The sequence below is a fragment of the Panthera pardus genome, unplaced genomic scaffold, assembly GCF_024362965.1.
Source record: "Panthera pardus isolate Hobbes unplaced genomic scaffold, ASM2436296v1 HiC_scaffold_13, whole genome shotgun sequence".
NCBI classification, from domain to species: Eukaryota; Metazoa; Chordata; class Mammalia; order Carnivora; family Felidae; genus Panthera; species Panthera pardus.
This window is the reverse complement of record NW_026526688.1, coordinates 145,601,686-145,613,906: the sequence shown is the minus strand read 5'-3', so window position 1 is coordinate 145,613,906 and position 12,221 is coordinate 145,601,686. Positions and strand designations below refer to the sequence as shown.

Here is a 12,221-nt window from a genome sequence, read left to right as displayed (position 1 = left end):
AATGTTTTATTTATTTTTGAATGAGAGAGACAGAGTGCGACCAGGGGAGGGACAGAGAGGGAGGGAGACACAGAATCTGAAGCAGGCTCCAGGCTCTGAGCTATCAGCACAGAGCCCGATGCAAGGCTCAAACTCACAAACCGTGAGATCATGACCTGAACCAAAGTCGGATGCTTAACCGACTGAGCCACCCAGGTGCCCATAGTTACAAAGTTTTCTTAATCTTAACCTTTCTCACTGGAGAATTTTCCTTAATGTAAAACATGCCCCTATAAGTTAGCTAAGAGTTCTTCCCTTCTCTCCCCCACTTTATGATCTTTACGGTATTGCTGCTTCCAGGGTGTCTGTTCCCAGTAGTTCTCGCTGCTTCCTCAGAGAAAATTCCATAAGCAAGTGCATAAAAATTGTGTCTATGATCAAAGAATGTGGTTTATGAGTTAAGTCTTCAGAGACTCTCTCATGAAGAAGTGTATGGGCTTGTTTGTATTAGATTTTAAATGAGTATAATACAACAAAATGACTAAAGTAATAGTTATATGTGTAAGTATTATAAAAATATAATTAGCTACATTTAATCATAATTATTAAATTAAATTATAATTGTTTTGCCAGTTTTGTGGTTTGAATATTGCCTTTGTATGTATTTTCTAACTTGTTCTTAAAAATAGCACTGTAAGGTGCAGTTACCCAAAGTAAAAACAATCTATAGTCATTATAATTTCTTAAGTGAAAATATAGAACTGTCCAGAAATTTTAAAATATTACTAATATGCCCAGCATACAGAGATACCAATTTGGTGTATATCCTTTTATTCATTTTTCCACTCACAGATTTTATTTTGTGCATTGTTGTGATCACACTGAATATATAGCTTTGATTTGAGATTTAAAAATGCCAAGTTTTTATTAAGAGTAAACATTTTGCCAAAATTAATATGCCATTATTTACCTTACCATCACTCTGCTGTTGAGACAGTTTGTCTCTAAATTTTTGCTCTCATAACAAAACATGCATGTTCTCATTTTTGCATAATTATGTTTTTATTTATTTAGATGAATTTTTTTGCGATAGTTTCCAAAGTAAAAATCCTAGGTTGAAAATGGCAAACATACTTGAGGGGTGGGGCGGGGAGGGACTCCATTAATATATATTGCAAAACTGGAGAGCATATATTTTAGATTTGCAATAGGAGACATGTGCCAGATGACAGAGCTAGTAACTTGAATAAAAATAAAACACAACTGTAAGACATTGTTGCAGTTTTATTCTAGTGCTGTCTGGACTTCTGCGTGCTCACTTTCTTGTCTTCTTTATATTCTAAAGGTTTGAGCTTCTAGACCAAGTGATCTCTGGGAAGTGAGACGCTATTTTATGAAATCAACCAACCAACCACGTTGTGCTTTTGGATTTGGTATCTTTTAAAGAAAACAATAAGGACTTTCTAATTTTGAGATACACAACTTTTACTTTTCTTTCTTATTTACTAATGACAAGATTAACTTTTTCTATTACTACCACATGTCTTTGATCCGTTGTTTTTCTGATTACAGTTAGAACCTATCAGGAAATACGTGAGAGAAATATCTTTGAGGCATCACCATTTATGTGAAATTGGGATTAAATTCAACCACAAAGTATCAAAAGCAGTGTAAGTTACTGATTGAGATACGTGAACTTTGTTGCTGTTGGATCACCCCATTTGATCAAACTCATTTGAAAAATCAATTTTCTTTCTTTCTTTCTTTCTTTCTTTCTTTCTTTCTTTCTTTCTTTCTTTCTTCTTTCTTGTTTATTTGAGAGAGAGAGAGAGAGAGAATGAGCAGGGGAGAGGCAGAGAGAGAAGGAGACCAGAATCTGAAGCAGGCTCCAGGCTCTGGGCTATCAGCACAGAGCCCGAAGTGGGCTCGAACTCATGAACTGTGAGATCATGACCTGAGCCGAAATTGGACGCTTAACCAACTGAGCCACCTGGGCACCCCATTCTGGTCAAAAAATCATTTTTATTTCATTTAATAATGTCTTTCAGTACAAACCTGGTTCCTTTCTCCATACGGATGCTACCTGCCTGTTCAATAGGGCACATAAAGCTTGACTTGAAACCACACTATTCCTCATCTAAACCCACTATCTCCTGCCTCAATTTCTTCTATCTGCTCAGATCCCTAATCCTCTGCCTTAGTGCGCAAAAGATTCTGTAGGTTCAGGTGCAGGCACTTAATTGTTCTGCATGATAAAGGCTGGAAGATAAAATGTATTCTTGTCTCTGTGAAGATAAGAAGGATTTTGGCTCCAGTGTCTTGCAGTACAGAAAAATCTAGGGGCTCCTGGGTGGCTCAGTCAGTTAAGTGCTGACTTGGGCTCAGGTCATGATCTCGCAGTTCATGATTTCAAGCCCCTGTATCGGGCTCTGTGCTGACAGCTCAGAGCCTGGAGCCTGCTTCAGATTCTGTTCTCCCTCTCTCTGCCCCTACCCCACTCGCACTCTGTCTCTCTGTCTCTCAAAAATAAATAAACTTTAAAAAATTGAAAAAAAAAAGAATAGAAAAATCTAGTGACGTTTTCAGGGTAGGGATGGAAAGTGTGGGAGAATTTGATGTTACTCTGTGTGCCTCTTTCTTGGCCCAGATGTATCCTTCCTTTTATCACCTTCTTCCCCAATTTGGGACAGACCTGAGCTGCATGGAAGCTTAGTTCTCCTTATAAGGCAGGCCCGTTTTCCCTATTGCCAGGGAAATTTCAGGGATGCTGCTCAGTTGTTCACAAGGACAGGCAAGGGAGACCCAAGACTCTTATAATTATTTTCTTTGTGATGAAGGATTTTACTTAGAAAGTTGGGTCAGAGAAATTTCCAAATTACCCATCTAAGCAACTCAGCTTCTTTAAGCGATAATTTAAATGTTGAAAATGACTATATTTTGCATGATCATGAACCGAATGGTGTTTGTTTTGTGATTGACATCTTTGCGTGGCTCTGAGTGCTATCATTGAAGAAACAGAAAGCATTTAAAACATAGTCTCTTCATCCCACATTTGCAAATGTGTTTCTATTATTTTGGTTACTCAATGAACTAGAACTAATTTTAGAAAGCATTGAACTCAAAATACGGTTTAAAATGCACTTCTTTTTCTTTTCAGGGAATTGGTTCTGCTGACTAAGAAACAACCGAAAGCTAACTTTTCTGAAATTGCCAAACTGGCCGGGGATGTTAAAAATCTGCATCAGACCTGTTGTGAAGGAGATGTGGTAGCCTGTGTACTTGGCAGGGTAAGAGCCTCCCCTTTCTTAAAACTCACTCAGACTTTAAAAAACTTGGGCGCTTGGGTGGCTCCGTCGTCAGGTGTCTGACTTTGGCTCAGGTCACGATCTCATGGTTCACGAGTTCGAGCCCCGCTTCCTGTCAGCTCCTAGCCTGCTTCAGGTGGAACACGAGCCCCACTTCTGGTGAACCCCGCTTCTCTCTTTCTCTCCCCACCTTTCTGCCCCTCGTGAGATTCTCTGCCTCTCTCTCTCAAAAATAAATATACAAAAAAAAAAAAAAATTAAAAACAAAAAAAAAGAAACTCTACTCCGCATATTTAGAAGGAGTCCTGGCTTTTCAGGACAGGCTAAGAGAGTGTTATTTGTATGATTAGGTGAACTTGGGGAAAAAGTAAGAGAAATTGGGGGACTGACAGAATCAATCATAATTAAAATAAAACAAAACAAAATCTCTAATATCCTTTACACAGAAACAATACCTGCCCCAAACCAGTAACTCCAGAACTGGTCCATTTGTAGTTCTACACCATGTCAGGAATGCCAGAACAGTCTTGAATGATTTCATAGCATTGGCTAGTGTTCACAAACAATGTAAAATAACTGTGGACTGCTCTAGCATTCCTGTCTTTGTCCAGACTTTCATGTACAAAGTTCAAAGTTACTGGCTTGACAAAGATATTGTTTATGTGTTAAAAGATTTTCATTCCAGTTTAGAGATGGTTTTGTTTTTAATTAAGATGGATTCTGAACATTAGTAAGTGTTCTTTCGTCTTCTGGGGATGATCATTTGATTTTCATTTAATTTATTCGTTGAATCATATTAACAGATTTCTTAATTTTTAACTATCTTTAGATTGCTTAAGTCAATCTCCTTTTACTGTATTTCTGGATTTTATATGGACATAATTTCCAATTTTTTGCATTTGTGTTTACATGTGAGATTGATCTAGAACTTCCGGGTTTTGGTATTCAGTCACGCTAACTTCCAAAAATTGCATTGTTTTTCCTTTTGAAGTCTCTGAAATAATATAATAGTATTGGGTCTTACCTGTTTTGTGAAGGTTTGAAAGAACTTGTCCATGAGACTGAAGCAGAGACTGAGACAAGAAATTGGTGTGACAGCTTTTCCATTTCTTTTGCTATAGATTTCTTTTAGCATTTTTCAGTCGATCCTCATTGTTTATTAATTCTGTACTTGTGAATTACTTATTTGCCAGAATTTATTTGTAACCCCCAAATTAATACTCAGAGCACTTGTGTGGTCATCCACAGACCGGGGCATGCTCAGAACAGTGGAGCATTTGAGTTGCCTGATGCACAGGGTCCCAGCTGGGAGGGAATACGACCAGGCTCACCTTCTTGTTTTAGCTCTCATACTGTAAATAAGCTTCCTTCCTACAGTCTAGTGCCACATTTCCCACATTTTGTGGGTTTTTTTGTGGGCGATTTAGCTATTTGAAGTGGCCCCCAAGCCTAGTGCTGAAGTGCTATCTGGTGTTCATAAACGCAAAAAGTCATGATGTGCTTCTGGAGAAGACAATGTGTTAGATGTATTAGTTCAACATTAATAAGTCAACAATATATATTAAATAAGGTCTTTTTATTTAAATAAATTTTTTAAGTTTATTTATTTTGAGGGGAGGAGGGGCAGAGAGAGAGGGAGACAGAGAATCCCAAGCAGGCTCTGTGCTATCATCACAGAGTCTGATGTGGGGCTCAAATTCATGAACCGTGAGAGCATAACCTGAGCCGAAGTCTGGCACTTAACCAACTGAGCCACTCAGGTGCCCTATAATGTGTCTTTAAATAGAAACACACACAAAACAAAGTTACGTCTTGATTTGTTGACAATGAAAATGTGACCAGGGGCTTACAGGAACCTGATCCTATATTCCCTTAAGGCTCATTATTCAGTATTCACAAATTCAGTGAATTTTGGACTGTTGTGACTAATGAGAATCAACTGTACCTTTTTGTGGTCAGGTTTTATAATATACATTTTTAAAAATGTTTATTTATTTTTGAGAAAGAGAGAGACAGAGTGTGAGCAGGAGAGAGCAGAGAGAGGGATACACAGAATCTGAAACAGCTCCAGGCTCTGAGCTGTTAGCACCCAGCCCATTGTGGGACTCAAACTCACAAACTGTGAGGTCATGGCCTGAGCCGAAGTCAGACACTTAACCAACAGAGACACCCAGGCACCCTATAATATACATTTTTTTTAAAAAGTTTCCTTTGTCAGCATTTTCTTATTTACCTATTAAGTTCCACATAATATTATTATTTGATAATTAAAAACATCAAATATGTAATTATACTTCCTTTTCTCCATGTATTTTGTGTTTTCTCCTTTATTTAATTAGCTTTGCAAACCTCCTGTTTCATGTATCAGTGTTCTCCAAGAGAAAGTTCTCAAACTTATTTATTATTTCTACTGCGTTTATGCTTTTAATTTTATTCTCTCAGGTTCGCTTAGGTGTTTTATCTCAATTGTTGGGTTGACTTCTTAGATTTTTTTGTACTTACTCTTTTTTAATAATTTTGTTAACAAGAATTATTTCAGTTGTACTATCATTTCTTTGATACACTCTATTCCACTAGAGGAAGGAAGGAAGGAAGGAAGGAAGGAAGGAAAGAAAGAAAGAGGGAGGGAGGGAGGGAAGGAAGGAAGGAAGGAAGGAAGGAAAGAGGGAAGGAAGGAAGGAAGGAAGGAAGGAAGGAAAGAGGGAGGGAGGGAAGGAAGGAAGGAAGGAAAGAGGGAGGGAGGGAGGGAAGGAAGGAAGGAAGGAAAGAGGAAGGAAAGAGGGAAGGAGAGAGGGAAGGAAGGAGGGAGGGAGGGAGGAAGGAAATAAGGAAGGAAGGAAGGAAGGAAGGAAGGAAAGAGGGAGGGAGAGAGGGAAGGAAGGAGGGAGGGAGGGAGGGAGGAAGGGAGGGAGGAAGCGAAATAAGGAAGGAAGGAAGGAAGGAAGGAAGGAAGGAAGGAATGAAGGAAAGAGGGAGGGAAGGAAGGAAGGAAGGGAGGGAGGGAAAGACGGAAGAAGGGAGGGAAGGAAGGAAGGGAGGGAGGGAAGGAAGGATGGAAGGAAGGAAGAACTTTAGCTCTCTTTCTCTCCCTTTCTTTCCCTCCCTTCCTCCCCCATCTCCCTTTTCTTTCTTTCTTTCTTTCTTTCTTTCTTTCTTTCTTTCTTTCTTTTTCATTCTTTCTTTCTCCGTTGAAAACATTTCAATTCCAGGGTAGTTAACATATAGTGTTATACTAGTTTCAGGTATGCAAAATCGTGAGTCAACAATTCTGTGCATTACTCAGCACTCACCATGAAAAGGATACCCTTTCTACTGTTTATTTTTTGTCTCGATCTAATTGTCTTTTAATAGAGTATTTCTCCCAATGCTTTCAGGAATGTTGTATGGATTGTACACATTTAAATTGTATGTCCTAGAAAGCTTTTTTGTTTTTATCAATGTTTATTATATCATCCCATGATGCTTCACAACACCACACCAACATAAAAAGCAAATAATCTTTATACTAGATGTTTTAATACTAAGTGATATGAGTTAGTAGGGCTTATCAGTCTATTATAATACACAGTCCATGTAATTCAATTTTACATTGTAAAGTTCTTTCTCTTTCTTTGACTTCAAGGCACTATTAGACCGACATTCTGGGACTGTGTAATAATTGCTATAGCACAAACTTTTAAAAAATGATTTCTGTGTGCCAGGCATTAATTGTAAGCATTTCATTGTTACTTAATGAACACTTTTTTTTTTTAGTGCTTAATCTGTTCCAGGCTCCTTTCTTTGTTCCTAACAATTACTAGTCTGTTTACTTCCCACAACCATAAGACGTTAAGTACTATTTTAACCCCACTTTATAGATGAGGAAATTGAGACATGGAGAGGCAAAGTAGCTTGCCTAAGTCACACAGTTAGGAAGTAGCAAGGTCAAGATTAGAACTCAGGAAGTCTGACTTTAGAGCTAAAGCTGTCAACCACGGCAACTGGTTTATTTTTCCAGTCAAATAAGTTCTCAGAAGCATTTATTATTTCTGCATAGGTGTGTTTAGAAGGTAAGAAATGGTGGGAGAGGTTTTTCATCTACCTGGAATGCCTGTTTTCTTACAGTTCCTCTCATCAATTTTCTTCCCCTCTTCTACTACGCTTTAAAAATTGTTCTTGGCCTTTTCCTTTCTTATTTTACACATATGGTCCAAGATGGTTGGCCATCTTTCATTCTCCTTTTCCATGACCTAGATGAGTTGCTGAGCCATGAACTACATTTTCTGCCTGTCTCACAACTTGGTGAGGGCAACCTGACTGAGTTCTGCCTTCTGCCTTCTGAGTTCAGAAGTGATTTATGCCATTTCTAGGCCTGGCCCATAATAATCTCCTGGCCCAAGCACCCCAATCCAAAGGCAATGTTAGAAACCACAAGGGCAAGATGACACAGCCTCTGTCAGCCTGGAACTACTCCTACCCCCAATGACTGCCTGGAGGCAATATGCCTGTCTTCTCACAAGGCATTCTTTCTTTATTAAGAAAGGAACAAACCTACTTCTAGTAAGTCACTGAAAGCCTGCTGGTCACCTAACTAATGCACAGAATCTCCCCTAACAGTCTCAGTGTGACCCTGTTGATGTAGCTTCAACTTACTACTTTCATATTTAGGCCTTTTGCTCATTTTTCTTCTTTTTTCCTGAGTCCTTAATCTAAAGTCCTAACTGCTTAGAGGAAATCTCCATGTAGATGCCTAATAGATGCCTTAAAACATCTTAACTCTTTGGTGTCCCTTTTTGGCTATTCTCTTAAAATCTGTTAATTTCTCTTGAATATTAACTTCAGTAAATAGTGCTAACCTCAGTGTCCTACACCCTTCTAGATTCTTCGTCCTCACCTCACCCCCTGCCTCCAATCTAATTATCGTTTATGAAAATCTTGTCAATTCTATGCGTCAGCTCTTACGTCTGCCCAATCACTCATTTGGTTCAAGCTCCATAATTTCCTTTTTTCTTTCTTTTTCCCTTATTTTTCTCCATTCCAAGTTTTTATTTAAATTCCTGTTAGTTAACATCCAGTGTAATATTAGTTTCAGGTGTAGAATTTACATACAACACCCAGTGCATTCCTTAATCCCCATCACCCATTTAACACACCTCCCTGCCCACCTCCCCTCCGTTAACTTGTTCTCTATAGTTAAGAGTTTATTTCCTCGTTTCCCTCTCTTTTTTCTCCCCTATGTTTTTCTGTTTTGTTTCTTAAATTCCACATATGAGTGAAATTATATGGCATTTGTCTTTCTCGGATCGACTTACTTCACTTAGCTTAATATGCTCTAGCTCCATCCATGTCTTTACAAATGGCAAGATTTCATTCTTTTTCTTTTGAATTATTTATTTTGGACACAGAGAGAGAGCCGTGGGGGAGGAGCAGAGAGAGAGGGAGAGAGATCTGAAGCAGGCTCTGCACTGACTGCAGAGAGTCAGACATGGGGCTTGAACCCACAAACCGCAGGATCTTGACCTGAGCCAAAGTTAGGCACTTAACCAACTGAGCCACCCAGGCTCCTCAAGAGTTCATTCTTTTTTATGGCTGAATAATATTCCATTGTATACTTATACCATGCCATCTTTATTCATCTATTGATGGACAGTTGGGCTGCTTCCAGATCTTGGCTATTGTAAATAATGCTGCTATAAACATCAGGGATAACGTATCCCTTTGAATCAGTATTTTTGTATCCTTTGGGCAAATACCTAGTAGTGCAACTGCTGGGTCATAGGGTTGTTCTATTTTTAACTTTCTGAGGAACTTCCATACTGTTCTCCATCATTTCTCAACTACATTTTCTCAAAATCCGATATATCCGATATATCATTTCCCCAAATATGTCATATTCTCTCACTTCCAAGATTTTTATATATAAAGATGAATAACTTTCGAGTGTTCTTCCTTTTCATTGGTTTCCAACTAAGTTTATTTGTCCATCAAGACTCAAATTGTTTAAGATCTTCACTCTGACTCCATCCAGTCTGGATTGCCAATCTTTTTTCTTCCAAAGCATCACATATGCACTTCTCTTACAACTTCTATTATACTGCATTACGATTGTTGTTTAATTATTTGACTCTCGAATTAGATTGTTTCTTAAGTGTAGAGAGATTAGCTTATTCATACACACACGCACATAATATTTACGTGTAAATTTGTAAAATTTAATATTTGTAAATATCATTCACACATAATATTTGTAAGTAAATATGTTAAATATGTAAACATAATAGTAATATGATAATATATATGGTAAATGACAGAGACAAAATGTTTTCCGAACTGGAATCCTAAAACAATAACCACAATAGCAGGACAATAAAACTCCTCTCTTCATTCGTATTTTGTGGGGCTAACCATGGACACTATTATTGTGTCTGTCTCCCTTTAAGTGCAAGAGATGTTGAAAGAGCCTGTGACACTTGAGGAAGATCAAACAGAGCAGCTCTCCTTATTAGAACAAGTCACTATAAATGACCTTTTCGGTCTCTCAATTTGCCAAGAGTAAAGGAGTGCCAAGTTTTTCTCTGGTTTTCTAGCAAGAACAACAAAAATAAATAAGTTCAGAATGAAGTCATCAAAAATAACTACCCTTTTCATGTTTTATAGAGCCAGCTTATGAACGATACCTGTTCTAAACAGTCGACCCTATCCAGCAAAATCACTCCCTGCTGTGCACTGTCCGTGCCATTCCGAGGGGAATGCATTATCAACTCAGAAAATGATGACAAACCTGATCTTTCATCTTGGCCACTCAGCAGGTTTACAGAAGACCGATTTGTATGCAAGCAATTCATCGATAAGCAAGATGATCTCCTGCCAGAGTAATACATATATACATATGTACATATGTATATATATATATATGTACATATATATATGTACATATATGTACATATATATATGTATATTGTAAAATCTTACTAATGGAATACTATACTTATGCATTTTGGGGGGAAAGGTTGTAAACCTGAATGATGACGGAGGCTGGCCCATGACGTAAATGAGTGGCTGCATGGGAATGGTGATCCAGAGGAGATGCTTTGTGGAGTCTAAAAGGTGGCAGTTATTTGCACAGCTCCAGCCACCTGTTAGCATGTGGGAATGCAGGCTTTGGGCTGTTGGGTCCACTGCATTTTGAAAGAAGCTGGAAGTCCCTTGATTTTTTAAATACTGATAACTAATACAGGCATTTTTAAGAACACAATGAGGGTTAAGTGTTTGCAAGTTTTCCTCTAAGGGACTCATCTCTAAGGGCTTCAGATTGGTATACCTGGTCAGTTCTTCTATTCTAATTAATTTAATACCTATTACCAAAGCCATGGTGGGGCATTTAAAGATTAGAGACATGGGCTATTAACATCTCCGGTGTCCGTTCAGAAATGCATACTAATTTGTGCAAGACAAACTGATTTCAATATGTAATATTAAAACAATATTGCTGTGTGATTGAAGTATTTCCAAAGTCACTTTGTGAAGCATTATTTGAAGCAACTAAACTCCAACAAAGCATAAGAATTTGAATTTTCTTCAAAGTTCTTTGTAGAATGACTTTAGCTATATTTCCAAAATTACATTTGATACGGCTTATAAAAGTAAATGTCACTGCCTGAAACTACTCATTCCTAAACTTGCATTTGGTACTGGAAAAGCCGATAGGCTCACCTTCCTAGTGGAAATCACATTAAACTATGAATTGGGAGACCAGAGTTCCAAGTCTAGTTTTGTCATGCATAAGCTTTGGAATGTAGGTCAAGCCACTTAATTTCCTCAGGCTCTAGTGTTCCAGCTATAAACTGAGGTGGCTGGATAAGATAAGTTTGCCTCCTGTGGTTCTGTGATTCCTTTGTAAATATCCTAGAGTCCAAATTTCTCTTTCTTGTAACACAGAAGAATGTGTAGATTATGCTTGGACTACTCAGGTTTGAATGTTTATCTGGACAAGAGGGGAAGATGGTGATTTAATACCTAGCTGGCACTTTCTTTCAAAAAAAATTCTAATACTTATAAAATCTAGCCTCAAAGATGCCTGAGAAAAATGTACTCTCATTCAAACACTTGAAATTAATTTCTCATAAAAGTTCCTGTGCCAGGAACCCATCAGCCAATCAGATTGTTTTAGTTTCAGATTCTGAATCTGACACCCACTCCTGTGTGACTTTGGAAAAATCACATAATTTTACTGACTTGGTTTCCTTCTCTCAAAATGAAGTCAGTAAAACCTCCCTGCCATCCTCTCAAGGTTTCCAAATGCCTAAAATCAATTACAATATTGAATAAATTTTATAATCATAATTGGCTTTTGAGAGAAAACTCATGACTTCTAAATTTTACTGTTTACTATCTGTTTCATATGGATATAGGTTTCTTTATGAATATTCAAGAAGACATTCAGAATTGGCAGTTTCTGTGATTTTAAGAGTGTATACAGTATATCAAAATTTATTGGGAAAATGCTGTAAATTAGAAAATCCTCTGGAATGCTATAGCCATGGGGTAAATTCCTTTTTATTTTTTAACTTGTTACTCACAAGTGATTACAAACATGAGAATAATTCCAGCGCTGTTAATAGTGTCCTATTTTGTAAAATGATCGTGCATATGCTTGTGAATTGCGAGCACTGAACAAGGAATGTGATTCTTCTCTAAACCAAAGGCCACATCGTCATACTGTAGCAGTTCTCTATATGAATCCCTGTCTTGTACATTCTGTGCTTCACGAAACCTTCTCTGTGCAATCTCCTCTTTTAGTGAGTGTCTCCTGGGCATAGTAGCTAGCAGCATGAAAGCACAGTGTATTAGGGTATGGGAAGGTTGACAGTTTCCAACAAGCAGTCCCGGAAACCATCCTTATTTCAGGCCAGATGATGTTGTTTACAGGCAGTAGCTCTGTTATGCATTTGACATGAA

The 12,221-nt window shown here is 37.9% G+C and overlaps 1 protein-coding gene across 9 annotated transcripts in view; it reads left to right on the top strand.

Annotated features, from left to right (window-relative positions):
- The window catches only part of LOC109277825 (alpha-fetoprotein-like), a 53,106-nt gene that overhangs the window by 14,757 nt on the left and 26,128 nt on the right, over positions 1–12,221 (top strand). For 8 of the 9 annotated variants that reach the window (XR_002085360.2, XR_002085356.2, XR_002085346.2 and 5 more), the window contains exons 6-9: positions 1,552–1,649; positions 3,137–3,266; positions 9,921–10,135; positions 11,675–11,807. Coding sequence is in view for 2 of the 9 variants with exons in the window: in XM_019467747.2 (XP_019323292.2) it covers positions 1,552–1,649; positions 3,137–3,266; positions 9,921–10,135; positions 11,675–11,807 (576 nt within the window). In the remaining 7 variants the exon portion in view is untranslated. The remainder of the gene's footprint in view (positions 1–1,551; positions 1,650–3,136; positions 3,267–9,920; positions 10,136–11,674; positions 11,808–12,221) is intronic. The other variant, XR_002085352.2, reaches the window with a different exon arrangement.